We start from the raw sequence: 16,412 nt of genomic DNA on the forward strand, positions 1-16,412 counted from the left end.
CGCCGCAACCCCATAGACACGTTTGACTGGACTTAACTGTCCAGGGGTCCTTTTCCTTTTCACATAAGAATTGGTGTTCAGAGAATGAGCTCACTATTAGCATGGGTGGTGCAACTTTCCAATGTATGCACCCAATTTCCCCAGAACTTTTGAGTGTTATTTCTAATCACCATGATAGGATCTCTGTACCAAAGAGCTATGGCAATGTTTTCTAAACTTGGGTCTCCTGCTGTTTTTGGACTACAACTCCCATTAGCTCTAGCTAGCAGGACCAGTGATCAGGGATGATGGGAACTGTAGTCCGAAAACAACTGGAGACCCAGGTTTGGGGAACACTGGGTTATGGCTTATCAACTGTGAGTTTGAGATTTATTTTTTTCAACAGCAGTTGCTCATGGCACAGGACACACACACACACACACGGCTTTTAGACGCCCTTTCAATTCCAACAGCTGTTCACCGCCTAACACATGCGGCTGCTGTTTGAGAATCACTTGTCCATGCTCCACCCACCCTGCTTTAGGAATGTAGAACTAGTTCTGTGGTCCTCAGAAGAAAGTTACTGTGGTGTGGTGGTTAGGGTGTCAGCTTTGGGGCTGGAAGAGCAAGGGTTCAAATCCCCACTTGACCATGAAGCTCACTGGGCAGTCACTGATAGACTTGTTGTGAACATAATATGGAGAAGGGGAGAACCCAAGCTAATCACATTAAGCTGCAAAGAGGAAAGGTGGGGAGGTAGATGCAATAATCATTCATCCCTATTCATAGATCGTGCACCTTATTGTCATACAAAATCTTGCAAACAGCTGGAATTTGCCAAGGCCCTCGGAACAGACAATGGCAGGATGTTGCACACAAGTGGCAGGAAGTGTTATGAATGATAAACCTAAATAATAATAATAATAACATGTTTAAGGAGAAGCAAATTGAGCCACAAAAGGCCAGAATCATAAAAGCATGAGGACAAAGGTCGGAAGTCTGCATTAATCACAGAAAACGTGTGCTCCCTCTTGCGATGGGAGGGACAGCCAACACAATTGGATACACCTTACTAATTTAGCATTGTTTTGTAAAGAAACTATCTGGAGCAGCCAAGACAAAATCTAGGCAGGTGTGATCAGATAACAAGCACTTATCTTATTGCAGCTTTTTCTTTGGCTCAAGGTCATTCACCCTGTCCCTGAAAAGAAGAGCAGCAACTAGGAATGAGTAGAATTGGCAATTTCTGCTTCTCATCTTCCCAATCTGAAGTCCAGTTCTCCATATTTCAACATCTGTTGGTGATTTTCTTTTTAATAATAATAAAGCCCTCAGGATTTCAGTACAAACTTCTCCTGAAATAAACATTTTTGTATGCCATTTTGCCTAATTTCCGCAAAGTGTATTTTCCCTAGCATAATGCTTTTTAAAAATGTTCCCCCACCCGTTAATATATGTATTTCTATGCACCATTTGCCCCAATATATGCCCTTTTAGTACACTTTACTTGGCTGGAAAACTGCACTGCAAAATTCGGAGAACTGACAATTTTGAGGGATGTCTGTCTTTCGGTTCATGTATTGTTTCAGAAAGTGTGAATTAGGTAGATTGGCCTTTAAATGCAAACTGACACACATGGGGGCCAGGAACGGGACCCACACACAAAATGGCCATTGCCTATACTTTTGATGAAGAAGAGACCATCCCATCTCCAATATAGGCTGCTGCTGCTGCACTGTCAAAGAGTTTTGATTGTTAAAACATTTCTTCCCTGCGATTTCCAGTCATTGGTTATACTCTTGCCTGATGGCGAGAACAAATCACTTCTATCTTCTGCACAACAGCCCTTCAGATATCTGACAGCAGTTTTTTGTCAGCTGACCTGGTGTTAGGAATTCCTATCTGGTTTTTGTTGTCTTATTTCCTGTTCTGTTTTTAATGTTCCATAATATAAACTTATTGGGACAGCCTAAACTGCTATAAGGGACGCGGGTGGCGCTGTGGGTTAAACCACAGAGCCTAGGACTTGCCGATCAGAAGGTCAGCGGTTTGAATACCTGCGACAGGGTGAGCTCCCATTGCTCAGTCCCTGCTCCTGCCAACCTAGCAGTTCAAAAGCACATCAAAGTGCAAGTAGATAAATAGGTACCGCTCTGGCAAGGAGGTAAACGGTGTTTCCGTGCGCTGCTCTGGTTCGCCAGAAGCAGCTTAGTCATGCTGGCCACATGACCCGGAAGCTGTATGCCGGCTCCCTCGGCCAATAAAGCGAGATGAGCGCCGCAACCCCAGAGTCGGTCACGACTGGACCTAATGGTCAGGGGTCCCTTTACCTTTATCTTTTAAACTGTTATAAATACATCCACACAATATCCTGGGAATAGTGGCTTGTTAAGGATGCTGAGAGTGCTTAGGAAAGACCTATTCCTATCAGAAAGTTCCAGTTTCCAGAATGGTTTTACCATCAATCTCTCTTCCCAGGGAACTAGGGGAATTGTATATTGAGTGCCATCATTGGGTTGTATCCCGTGCTAGTCCTTCTCATTGATGTTAGTGGGACTAAGGTGAGAGTATGAAATTAATAATAATAATAATTGCAGTGGAGAGTGCTTCTGCTGAAGGTTCCACAGAGTTAGCCGCACACTTTTCCGGACCCCACCATTCCATTCCCTCAATTTTCCATTTCCTCTGCCAATAAAAACTTGGAGTTTTGCAGCCAGTGAGCATCCTTGGTCCTCTTTGGACACAGTGCAGGGTTGAGCAAAGTCCAACACCCTGATGTGGATTTAAATCATTCCGCCCTCTCTCATCACATCAATCATTTGATGAATGGACGGGGGAAGGTAGCTCCCCGGCTCAGCTGATTTGCACTGATCCGCTGAGGAAGGGCTGTGTGCATTTGCACATGCAAGACTGTGCATGAGTGAGTGGGAAGGGCAATTTAGAGAGTGTGAGATAGCCACACCCACTGCTAGCAGGTGGCCCCTTTAAGAGCATGATTATAGGCCACAATTTGGTTTTATACAACCATAACAACAGTAAAAAATATATATTGGGGGATGGCCTGTATTCAGAACAATACGATATATAGCTTCCCTTGTTTTCAGCAGGATTGCATCACTGTTAACTAATCAAGTTTAAACAGCTTTATTTCCCTGCCACCCACTGATGTTTCCAGAAAGCTAATATAACTCTTTTCCAGAAGGTGTGCTGTTTTGGAACCTAAAAGCATGGAAGAGGTTAAGTTTATTTTGGGGCCTTCCCAAAAGGCCTATCTGAATTACTCATCCTGATTTAGCACTTTCCACTCCTGCGGAGGCAAAGCTTCCATGAGAAACGGTTCCTGTTATGTTTGGGGAGCAGCCACAGCTCTAAGGCGGTCATGTGTCCTGTTTTACAGAGGCTAGTCCTCTTTTTCAAAGAGTCCTCTATTTGAAGAGTCAGATTCTGGTTTAAAGAGAAAGGACCGTAAGAAGGGAGACAATAGACCTTGATGTTGCCCATCAACAGTGAGCACCTGGGCAGCAGATAAAACAAGCATGCAGGTGGCATTGTGAGAGCAATCTTCCCCACTGTGGTGAGATGGTTGGCATTTCTGCTTGAATTATTTGTGTATTTATTTAAATTATGAACTGCTTGCCACAAAACACCCTGAAGCAATTTAACAAGGAATACATCATCAGGAAAAAACAACAGCAACCTTATAATAAAAACAATTCTGGGTCTAATACAGGCACAGACTGAGAGGAATGTTAGTACAGTGGTACCTCGGGTTAAGAACTTAATTCGTCCTGGAGGTCCATTCTTAACCTGAAACTGTTCTTAACCTGAGGTACCACTTTAGCTAATGGGGCCTCTTGCTGCTACCACGCTGCCAGAGCACGATTTCTGTTCTCATCCTGAAGCAAAGTTCTTAACCTGAGGTACTATTTCTGGGTTAGCAGAGTCTGTAACCTGAAGCATCTGTAACCTGAAGCGTCTGTAACCTGAGGTACCACTGTAATTGTTTCTAAATGTGTATCTATAGATATAAATTAGCATGTACTGTACAAATGTTATGCTGATTGGTGATATACGATGACTTCTGCCCCCTTCCGCACAATGAGATAAGTGCTTTGCATGCAGAAGGACTCTAGCATCTCCAGGTAGAGCAAACTAAGGTAGGAGGTCAAGTGCCTGATACTCTGGAGAGTTTCTGCTAATTGTAGTCCAGCCTTATCCAAGCTGCTGTCCTCCAGATGTTGTTGGCCACATCTTGCATCAGCCCCATCCAGCATGGCCACTAACTGGGCATGCTGAGAGTTATGGTCCAAAACCTCTGGAGATCCCCAAATAGACCAAGGGTCTGTCTCTGTATGAGGCATGTTCACCTATACTTTCAACTGCAGCACTTCCAAGTCATTAAAGAGGGAGTCCACATTACAGGGAGACATCCCCTCCCCCCCCCCAAAAAAAATATATATCCCATATAAATCCCTTGAAAGAAGGATTGTTGTCAAACCAGTCTGAGAACTGTAGCTCTGGGGTGGGAACAGGGGTTCCATAGCAACCCTCAACACCCTAAACATCCATGGCTTCCCTCGAAGAAACATGGGAAATGTAGTTTGATAAAGTTCCTGAAAGTTGCAAGGAGATCCCTAATCTCCTCCCAAAGCTACAATCCTCAGAGTGGTTTAACAACAATCCCTCTTCCCAGGGAAATCTGGGATTTGTAGTTCTGGGAGGAGATCCGAGATCTCCTAGCAACTCTCAGGAACTTTAACAAACTACACTTCCCATTTTTCTTTGAGGGATGCCATGGCTGTTTAGAGTGGCAGGATAATGCTATAAATGAGGCATAGCTTAGTTTCACTAACTTCAATGAGTCTATGAGTAGGACTAATGTTGGATACAACCCAATATTGGTGACTCAATATCCAATTCCCCAAAGTTCTCTGGGAAGAGAGATTGATGGTTAAACCATTCTCAAAACTGTAGTTGGGGGGGGGCAGGGATTTCCTAACCGCTACCAGCACCCTTTAATCAATACTGTTCCTGGGATTCTTGGGAGAAACCATGGCTGTGGTATAATGAATGAAATGCACAGTGCAGGATTTTGTTACCGTTATTGAGACATAGGCTGTTCCAAGCTGCAGTTTGTCCAGGGATCCATTAGATGGCACTTTGAAATTAGCCCAGAAACTACTGCAGCCCCTTCATATGATCCTGGAAACATATCCTAAAGAAGCCTCCTGTCTACATACCTGGTAAAAATGTGGCCCGCCTGCTCCCAAATGCTGCAAGGGGGAGTAAAATATAGGAAGCATGTGTGAGCCATACCCAGCGCATGCATATACTTGCTATGCATTGTGCAAATTCCCACAATTAATATGCAGTGGTACCTCGGGTTAAGCACTTAATTCGTTCCGGAGGTCCATTCTTAACCTGAAACTGTTCTTAACCTGAAGCACCACTTTAGCTAATGGGGCCTCCCGCTGCTGCCGTGCCGCCAGAGCACGATTTCTGTTCTCATCTTGAAGCAAAGTTCTTAACCTGAAACACTATTTCTGGGTTAGCGGAGTCTGTAACCTGAAGCGTATGTAACCTAAAGCGTATGTAACCCGAGGTACCACTGTAACTGCAAAATTATCATCCTGGCCCAAAAATACTGAGGTGACCGACTGAAAGCTGGTCATGCATCTTAAATTTAAAAGCCTCAGTTAGTACTCACATGATCACTCATAGTCTTTCAGTTGCTTTGGGGTAGTAGTTGCCGTTTAAAGATGTATGTTGACATGTACTGCTGCCATGTAAGGCTGTATACACATGACACCTTTGAATCACATTCTTTCCCTGAAAGAATTCTGGGCCCTCTAATTTGTTAGCCCATAATTCTTTGAGGTTTGCATACATCCTATACCTTTAAAGCACATTCAAATCATGTTTTCCCCTCTCAAAGAATTCTGGGCACTTTAGTTTACCCCTCACAGAGTTACAATTCCCAGCAACGCTTAACAAACTACAGTGCCCAGAATTCTTTGGTGCAGAGGAATCGGCATTGAATGTGCTTTGAAGGTATAGAGTGTGTTCAGCCTATGGTAGCTTTGGAAGGTGCATGCATACAGAAAACTTGTGTGAACATGAGACCCCTCTTAGGAAACACAGGCCAGCTGTGAAGTGGTTAGACACTGTAAATCACCCCAACTTTGTTCCGCCAAGCTGAGATGCAGCTAATCCTACAATCCCTTGTGCATAGGAATGGCCTCTTTCCCATGTATTAGGCTTGCAAATTAAGGCCCCTGCACTCTATAAGCAATGCTCTGGCCTTTGTTGTATTCTGTTATCAAACACTGGCACAATGGCCTAGTATCAGCAGCAAAGTGCTACATGAGGCACAGGGCATAGCACGCATTGCGATGGCGCATTGCGATGGCCTGCGACCCTCGATACACGTGACACAACAACCTTCCAGAAGAAGTCAAATGTGAGAGAATCACATTTCTTCCCCGAAAGTCACGTGATCACTCCATTGAGGCGGTTCCATTCCAACCTGTACTTTGCAAAAGCCGATTATTGTATTCAGACGACTAGGGATGGGGGGGTAGAAATATGGCTCGATTCACATTTAAAAGCAAACCAACCTAATTTGCACTTTCTGAAACAAAAACAGAGCCATCCTTCGAAATGTGCATTTCTCTGAATTTTGCAATGCAGATTTCTAGCCAAGGAATGTGTACAGAAATGCATATAAAAGAGTAGTGTGCATGAAATTGCATATATTAGTGGCAATAACAGACAAAGATGCATTTTATCAAGCATCATATAATTGATAATTTCACCAAATTAATTAATTAATATATTGCTATAAACTTGTTATTACAAGATTTCAAAGTGTCTTCAAAGTTTTGCACATAAATATCACTCAGTGCACCCTAAGAACATGGTGCGTGTCATGCAGCAATTGTAACACATCCTTCTCCGATTAACAATTATCACATCTGCTAGAGCCAAACTTTTACACAAATTCGTTCCACTGGGGATAAAATCAATAAAGCAGCCTTCCCCATCCCGTTGCCCCCCTAAAGGTTTCGAAGCACAACTCCCCTTGTTCACCCCCAGCATGTGTTGGCCATGGTGACTGGGACTGATGTGAGTTGCAGTCCAAAACATCTGGACTGGGATGGGAGAAGGCTCAGGATGGGAGAAGGCTGAACATAAAATGGAAATAAACAAAGCACTCCATGCATTTCCTTTGGAAACTAAAGTATTACAGCAGCAATTGAGTATGCACAGAGATGGTGGTGTTTGACTGTTTACTCTTGCCAACTCATGCCTCTTAATAATAATATTAAAAGATTCTCTAAGCAGTGGACAACTATCATCATTCACACAAAGAGTTCAGCCCTTCATCTTGCTTATCATAATCAGCCTACAGTTGGGTTGTTTTAGCCTCAGTGTAATTTGCAGCATTAAAACACCCAGGCAATTTATTTATTTCTTCTAATCATAGGATTGGATCCAGACTAAGTTAGCTAAACTTAGTTCTGATTGAAATCAGTTAGCCTTGGATTATGATAAGTCCATTTATTGCAATGGGAACTACGTTCAACAAACTTAGTTGGGATGTATCCCACACTTTTCAGGGGATTCCAAGATAGGAATAAACAATGGCAAAAAGAAAAGGAATCAGTTCATTTGAGAGTTCAGCATCAATGTCCAAAGAGAGATGCAACTGTCTCTTCACTGACTTTCAGAGCAGAACCATGACCTCTGTGTTACTGAATAGTGAATACGAGGTCCTCCCTCCCTGTAAAAAGTCTTCCCAAGACCAAAAACATAGGTCCAGTCCAGCTTTATTTTGAACACTGTTATAATGATACAACCCTTTACATTAATGTTCAGCTGTCACAGATTATTCGTTCCATGGCTGTGAGAAATCATTTCTAAAACATATTTAAAAATAGTACGACACTTTTGTAAAACTGCACTGAAGGTTGAAATACAGCCAGCAGTATTCATATTAGGTATTTTGCCCAGGCAGGTAAGAAGCAGTTAAGAGAATATTGGGTTTTCTGCAAAAAAAAAAAAAACATAATGACCAAGCACTCTATCAAAAGCCCTTATGAGCTGGGAGCCAACACAAACATTTCAGAGGATTTATCTATCCCTATCCCATCACATGGCATAAATCCCACTGGGCTGGGCACCATTTCACTTGGAAAATCTCCTCCACAAAACTCCACGGAAACTAATAGGGGGCTGAACAAGAGCTCTTCCACAGGAGAGCTTTCTGCTGGATCCCCAATATTTCACCATTCTTCCTTTGCATGCTTCCCCCCATCTCTCTCCCTGTTTCCCCATCTTATTTCCTTAGTCTCTGCCCCCAAAGGCCTTACAATCCATCCCAAATGATGCAGGAAATGGGGGGGGACGACACACCCATGAGTGACATAATAAAAGAAAAACACAACCTTCTCCTCCTCCAGACATCTTTGGCCGCTCTCTCTCATATAAAGCATTTCCTTTGCATTCTGGTCTTCCTCAGGTTTCGATACAAAACTGCTTGCGTGCTACAAAAGCACATGTGGTCTCCTTTCGCAAGTGTACACATCCGTGGCGCCGCGATAGCCTGCGCACCAACCGCGCCACCGTTCCCAGCGACCGCGGCTTTGACTGACGTTTATTGCAGCAACCCTACAGCTGTCATTATTTCCCCATGGCGCACTTCCTAGGAGGCGCCGATTGCCAGCCCCAGAGCTGAACTCAAACAGGTGGGCCACAATGCCCACTGGCAAGTCAGCACAGGCCTATAACCTATAACTTGGTGGTTTGTTTGTTTGCTTTGTTTCCCCCCGAAAAGAAAGGTGGGGAGGGGTGTTCTCTTACCTCTTAGCCTGTGCCTCTGCCTAGGCTGGCGGCTGTGGCGAAGCTGCCGCGTCTGCCTGCTGGGCACCTGCGGGGCCTTCCTCGCTTGTTCCGCCAGGCAGGTGCACCGGCATTGACATGTCTGAGCCCCCCAAACCCAGGGGAGGAAGGCGAAACCCAGCAGGAGAACTTCGGGCAGCATCCTGCAGAGGAGAAGGCACCAAGGGGGGAAGATGCTGGCTCCAGGGGGGGAAACAAAGTCCCCTCTAGTAGCATGCAAGGAATCCAAAGAAACTCTTGTCCAGATGCCCAAGAAGCCTTGGGGGCAGGTTGTGCCCCCCTCCTTCCCCTTCTCTCTCTCTCTCTCTCTCTGCTTGCGCCTGCACAGCTCTCCCTTCTGCTTAGCCCGAGCCCTCTGTTTGGGAAATTATTTGGAATTAGTTATTAAGCATGTTTTCCAACTGCTTTTGTATTTCCCCCCTTCTTTTTTAACTGGGGGAACAATGGGGGAAGGAAAGCATATAGGCACCATGCTGTGAGCGGGCTGGTCTCCTGAACCATCTGTGACATCAGAAAGCGGGGAGGGGGGCATCTCCGCTGGGATCTCTCACACACACTTTTCTCTTCTCCCCCTTACACAATATTGTGAAGAACTAAATTAAATGATCAACGAAGAAAAGGGAAACATTCTTTGTGGCTTCCTTCTTGAAGGCCAGACATTTCTCATTTTTAAAAAAACCCATCCCCAACCTTCTTTCCTTCCTTTCCTCCCTCCCTCCCTCTCTCTTTTTTTTTTTTTTAACCTCCGAGCAAAATGCCTTCTATCTCCCACCCCCCTTTGGGAGAAGGCAAGGAAAAGTTGAGTTCCAGCCATCCTGGCGAGGGGAGATTGACTACATAAAAGAAGGCTCAGTGCTTTGTCTGGGGGGGTGTGGGTGTGGGTGGAAGGAGTGTTTTCAAACAAAATTGACCATCCTCTGATAGATTTAACCGCTTGTCGGCTGCTCCTTTGTCAACCTGGCTGGGGAACTGGGCGTCTTGAAGGGAGCCTGAAACATTTTCATTTGTCACGAGAGGCACAACATGCCTGAGACAGTTACAATTACATTTATTGCACTAGGGCCAATTATTTCATCATTCCATTGCTGAGAATCCAAACATCTCAATTGTTATCACCGTTGCTGATTTTGCACCCTTCTCCTTAAAAAAAAGAAAAACAACCACTCGTTTCCTGGGAGGTTCTGGGGTTTTTTTAATGGACTCGAACACATTCAACAAACTAAATTAGCCTAAAGAAATTAATACCCATTTAACTCCCAAATGCACAAACCATCAATCACTCTTACTCCTTATTAACTATGCTGCTCTCCCGCCTCATGCCCAACTTAGCACCTCCCAAGTGAGAAAGGTCTTTCTCTCCCATTCCTGGCCGAGCTACCAACACAACAATCCAAGCTGCCTGGTTGTGTTTTACCAGGAGCTGAGCTGAGGGCTCCCGTTCCCAGTGCCAAGCAAGCAAAGGTGGCTCTTTCCTATCTGATTTCATGCTGTTTGTTGCATATACAGAAATGTACGAAGAGCCTCAATGGATTGGACCAAAGATCTGTCTAGTGCAGCATCCTTTCCCCCACCATTGGCCAAACAGGCACCTCTGGGAAGCTCACAAGCAAGCCATGGAGGTCATGGTACTCTCCTGTGCCCCGGACCCACCACTACAAAGTTCCTAACACAGTTCAAACTTTGGATCATTTACGTCTTGTCTCACCATTGAGCTTTGACCATGGAACTTTTTGGCTTTGTAGCTTTGCCAGAAAGGTAGCAAGCCTTATTTTGTAATAAGCATCTGAGTAGATCTACCAGGTCCTACTCGCTATCTCCAACTCCTCGAAAGATTCCATCAACGGTGTCTCCGAAAAAATTTACACATCACTTGGGAAGACAGGCGAACTAATGCCAGTGTACTGGAAGAAGCAAAGATCCCCAGTGTAGAAGCAATGATTCTTCAACATCAACTTCGTTGGACTGGTCATGTTGTGTGGATGCCTGATGATCGTCTTCCAGAGCATACTCTATTCCGAAATTAAAAATGGCAAGCGTAATGCTGGTGGTCAACAAAAGAGGTTTAAAGACTTTCTCAAGGCAAATCTAAAAAAAAATGTAGTATGAACACTGACAACTGGGAGACACTGGCTTGCAAGCACACCAGTTGGAGAACAGCCTTTACCAAAGGTGTCATGGGCTTTGAAGACACTCGAATTCAGGACGCAAGGGAGAAATGTGCTAGGAGGAAGGCACGCTTGGCAAATCCACACCATCATCAACTCCCGCCCGGAAACCAATGTCCCCACTGTGGAAGGACGCGTGGATCCAGAATTGGCCTCCACAGTCGTTTACGGACTCATTGTTAAAACCATGTTTATGGAAGACAATCTTACTCGGCTACGAGTGATCGCCAAAGAAGAAGAAGAGATCTACCAGGAGCCAAAGGATGTGACTTCTCTTTCTCTGCAAAGCTCATAGAGACTCTTCCATGGATACCAATATTCATAGATTTGTTCTTAAAACAGAAGCGTGAACCTGCACCTCCTGCACATCTGTCCTTTCTTACTCTTCCTTCTAATTTCACTATTGCATTTTTCTTTTTGCATTCAAGGTCAGTCATGGATTGCAATACCTGAGATAAATGGCTACCAAATCTTCTGGTATTGGATCTTGTGTTCATCCGAGGCTGGAGAGCCAGAAAGCAGTGTTCTTGCTTCAAGGGTTAGGATAAAGGCCCCATTTGCCCACTGTGTGTCCACTAGGTTCTTCTGCTCAAAGGACTTGCATGTGTTTGTGGTGTCTTCGGGCAGAAACTGATGGATCCCTCACCTTGCCTATAGGGGATCCTTCATCTCTCTGTGTCCTTCCATTTTCTCACCTTCCTATACTTCCCCATCCTGTTTTCCTTTTCATGGCTCTGTTTCCATCCCACTTTCAGTCGAGAAAGCTCCCCGAGATAGCTTTCACAAAGTAACATTGGGGTTACTTCCCTCTCTCCAGTACACAGCATTGCTCTGCAGTTGACTGCTCCCTGCCCCTCCAAAATAATAGCAATAATCAAGTTATTCTCGGGTTATTATGGCCATTGCCACTGCCTCTCATTCCATTTCACGCCAAGGATTACTTGCGATTGGGTGGACAGTTACCTGACTGTGCTGCTCGCATTATCTTCCTTTTGAGACTACAGGTTTTTTCACCATCCAAGGACAGGGAGGGAGAGCCAAGTGCAGCCTCTGTGTCTCAGGTAGGGGTAGGGAAGAACTTTGATTCAGTTTGCATTTCAAGGCAACCTTACCTAATTCACACTTCTGAAACAATGCACAAACCGAAACACAGCTTTACTTTGAAAGCCTCTGAATTTTTCAATGCCGTTTTATAGGAAGGTATTGGGCACCAAAAAAATGCATATACTAGGGCAAAGTTTGCACATAAATGTGCACATTAATGAAAACAACTTATGAAACAGACATTCTATTACTGGAGATTGCTTTGCAAAAATATTAGGCAAATATTAGGCAATAAAAATATATTAGGCAAAATTGCAAACAGAATTGTATATTGGGAGAAATTTGCATTAAAATGCTGGTGAATTTTGGGAGGGATTTTTTAAAGAAATTAAAGAAATGCAAACTGTCGTGGAAATATGAGAAACTGAAAGAAACAAAAAATGACAGATGTACTCATTCTTGGCTTCAGACAAGCTGCTGATGGTTGACTGGATGGTCAGTGGGCTGGCTATTATATCTTAGGCATATATCTAAAATAACAATGGGTTGAATCTAATCCTGCATAGAGGAGACCCATTGAAATCAATAGAAATGGCTTACTTAGGTCCATTAATTTCAGTGGATCTACTCCAAGTAGACGTTAGTTGGATATGACTTAGTAATAATAATAATAATAATAATAATAATAATAATAATAATTTGTAAAGTCCTTAGAAGTAAGAGAAAGTCATGTTTCCGATGAGCTAAACCACCAACAACAAAGTGAAGCATGGATTCTCATTGGTGGACAAGGTTGTTGTCAGTGTGGCTCTGCTGCCATGTCTTTACAGACTACATGTGCTCAAATCCAAGGCCTTGCTCTCTCCTTACAGACTCCGACTGCCAGATAGATGTGGGAACTGGGATCGCGGTCTTAGACATGCGATGACCTCAGCGCTTTCATTGAGCACAACACCTCCCCAGGCCAGCTGGGGGGTGTCAAGTAGAAAGGTCAGCACAAAGGGCAAGTTTCAGCCACTCCTGGTCATCCCTGGAGACCAGTCAGGATGCAGGCATTTCAAAGAGGCACCCATAAACCCCAATAAAGATTAAGTGCTTTAGCCCTTGTGTTCCTTGGGGTTGTGTCGAGGTCAGTGTAATGACAGCAACAGAGAGGTGCCCTTAGTCTAGATTTTCTTTCTGCATGCCTTTGTAGATTTTCCCTTTAAGCACAATGTTGAGGCTAGCCCAGATATGGTGTAGGTAGCAAGGCAGGGACTTAGCTGGGGATTAAGGCAAAATTCATTTCGCTTTGCATTGAAAGGCGAACTTGCCTAATTCACCCTATCGGAAACAATATGGTAACTGAAACACATAGATCCTAGAAATCTACACTTCTCTGAATCCCACAGGGCTGTTCTCCTGCCAATTAGTGCGTACAAAAATGCCTATATTTGAGTAAACTGTGCATTGGAATGCATATATTTCTGAAAACAATTTTTAAAGATGCATTATATTTAGGGAGAAATGGTTTTGCAAATATGTGTATATTTAAACTGTGGGGGTTGGGGTTTATTGTTTTACTTTTATTATTATGTCATGCATTTTTGTGTTGTGAACTACCCCATGATCCTCAAATGAATGGTGGTATATAAATTTAATAAATAATAATAAAATAAATTGGCAAAATGGCATACGAGCCCAGATGCATGTTAGGAGGGATTTGCAGGTCAATGAATTTTCATGAGGACTTAAAAAAAACTATATTCACAAATGTGTGTGGAAATATGGAGAAGTAACCATAAGGTTGAGAAGCTAAGGGGTAAGGAAATCATTTTCCCGTGCCAACCATGGGCCTGGTGGGGCCTGTGGGAAATTGGCCCTGTCACAGAAACCCAAGGCCCCTCAGCTGAATTTTCAGCTCTAATTTAAAGCAATCTTCGGACCCCTTTATTGGTGACAACAGAAGAAAAGGCAGGCATGTAACATTTTACACAACTTCTCAGTAAGAAATGCTGCTCATCAGGAAAGTATTTAAATGTTGAGAGAAGTTTTGTGAGACTCTCTCTTCCTCCCTGCTACCCAGATCCCTCAGTTTTATTTGCTGTTGCTGCTTCATTGTGTAGCATTCTTCCAGTGTCCTGGCCAATGGATACAATGGTGCTAGAGCAACAAACCCTTCAGGCTCTGACTTTGAAACTTTATTAAACCGCTGTGTTCCACATATTGAATGAAATTGAGACTGTGATAATCCATGAGTTTACTTGGGAGCAAGTCTGTTGAAGCCAGTGGGAGTGCTTCTGAGGAAACTCCCATGCACCACAAGAATTCATCCACCCTTCATTTGCAGCATTTTGCCACAGAGGAAATTAAATTCATCTCCCAGCTTTATTGCATCAAATGCACTTGTGGAATAACCGTCATTTGGAGGGTCACCACCATACCTGCGGTACAATTTGGTGCACTTCACAAAAAGTCTTGTTTTCTGCTTGGGAATATTCACCAGAAGGCACTCGTGAGGTTGCAAGTGATAAAATGCTCCGGTCCGAGGCCAGATCTCACAGCCTAGCAGGCCCAGCTCAATGGAAGTCACACTGCATTCAGCTACAGGGTCCTTTCACTGCCACAAGGGAGAAGGAGGTGGTGGCAGCAGACGCAAAGGAGCAGGCAAGTGGGTTCCCAGTGTGTGAGGGAAGAGGAGCACACAAGTAGCTCACTTACCTATTTGCACAGGCCCCTCCTTGCTATTGCTTAGTCTCCTGCTGCTGCTGCTACTGAAACACCAAGCGCCCTCCATTGGCAACCTCCTCCTCTGCTTTGCTCCTCAACAGGAGGAGAGTTGAGAGAAGACCGTGGCAACAAACCAGCCAACCGATGGCTGTGTTGGATTGGCTGTTAGGCTACGTGCACATTAACAAGAAAGCTTAAAGCTTGTTCCTTGTGGTGTGGGGGCCTCTGTGGGGTGGGAGCCCACTTTCCAGTCCTTGGCAATATATTTGAGGCAATATTTTTGGGGGCAGGAGGGGAACTCTGCTTAGTCTGTTTTGCTCCTGTTCAGTTTTGCCAAGTGTCCTGAAGCTCACAAAAGTTCTGTTCCTTCGCCCAACGCAGGGCCTCTTTTAATAATGCACAATACGGCCATTTTCTGTAGCAAAAAGAGGTCAGTCCCCTGAAGGATTTATAGTCCTTTGTGGGAGTTTTCCTGCTTTTGCACACTGTTGACAAAAGCATTTACATTTCTTTGGCCTCCAATTTGGTACTGGGCTGTTCCTTATATTTGTTTCCCTTTTTAAATCCACAGACTCTTCCTCCCCACCCCACCCCCCATTTTTTTGCTTACTTCCTGACAGTCTCACCTGCTAGACATTTTGCATTTCTCTCCCAACCCCCCAGGCTGATTAAACACAAGCACCGCCTCAGCATGTTCAATTTCTTCTCAACGTTTGACATAAATACTCTTGTTTACATTATGCGAGCATGAGAGTAGCTATTCCCAAATCTGCCACTTCCATGGCATGTTTTGCCAAAGAACTTTTGTTATCTTTCTCTCAAACTGTGTATTTCCTTGCAAGACAGAAAGCACATATTCAGATTCAGAATGCCAGAAACAGCACATGTACAAATTCAATACATCCTAGGATAGGGCAGGCAGAATGAGACAAGAGGGAGTACATATTTATACACCTGGATAAAAGCTTCAACACACATTCACCAAGCAGTGCTTTACCAATAGGGATGGGTGACTCTTGCAATTTCTGTTCCTTGTGATTTCTCATTTTTCCAATCTTAAGTTCAGTTTTCCACATTTCCACATCAGTTTGCATTTTTGCTAAAGTTCTCATGAAAATGCATTAGCCTTTTAGTGCTATATGCATTTGCACACAATTTTGCCTAATATGCATATATTTGCAAAAAAAAAGAATCCCCCAATCTAATGCATTGTTAAATGTTGCTTTTATAAATATATGAATTCTTATGCACACTTTACTGAAGTATATGAATTTTTGTACACACCACTCGGCTGGAGTAACCGCATTGCAAAATTCAGAGAAATGCAAAATTCAAAAGACGGTTGAGTGTCGGTCCACATATTGTTTCAGGCACTGCCAAATAGGCAGGCTTGCCTTTAAATGCAAACTGAGTTGACTTTCTCCCCCCCCCCCATTTACCAGCAGCAGGCACAATAATTTGCCATGAAAAATGCAGACAGTTGAAATGCCTACATCTGCTGGAGCAGAGCATTTCGGGGAGCCAGTTCCCGCCCTTCCTGGTGCCTGCCGTCCCTGTGGTCGTGTGCAATGGTTTTTGCTTGCCTCTCTCCCCCCCCCCCTTGTTTTCACCTGT

General features: G+C 44.0%; 1 protein-coding gene across 4 annotated transcripts in view; it reads right to left on the bottom strand.

Annotated features, from left to right (window-relative positions):
* Nucleotides 1-9,323, bottom strand: part of ROBO4 (roundabout guidance receptor 4) — a 104,713-nt gene extending 95,390 nt beyond the window's left edge. For 2 of the 4 annotated variants that reach the window (XM_083588356.1, XM_083588355.1), the window contains exon 1: nucleotides 8,842-9,321. In XM_083588356.1, the coding sequence (XP_083444482.1) occupies nucleotides 8,842-9,022 (181 nt within the window). In that variant the 5' untranslated portion in view covers nucleotides 9,023-9,321. Of the gene's footprint in view, nucleotides 1-8,841 lie in introns of all 4 variants that reach the window. The other 2 variants (XM_083588362.1, XM_083588353.1) reach the window with 2 other exon arrangements.
* Between the last annotated feature and the right edge of the window lie 7,089 nt (nucleotides 9,324-16,412).

This window comes from Podarcis filfolensis (assembly GCF_964270895.1).
Source record: "Podarcis filfolensis genome assembly, chromosome: 15".
NCBI classification, from domain to species: Eukaryota; Metazoa; Chordata; class Lepidosauria; order Squamata; family Lacertidae; genus Podarcis; species Podarcis filfolensis.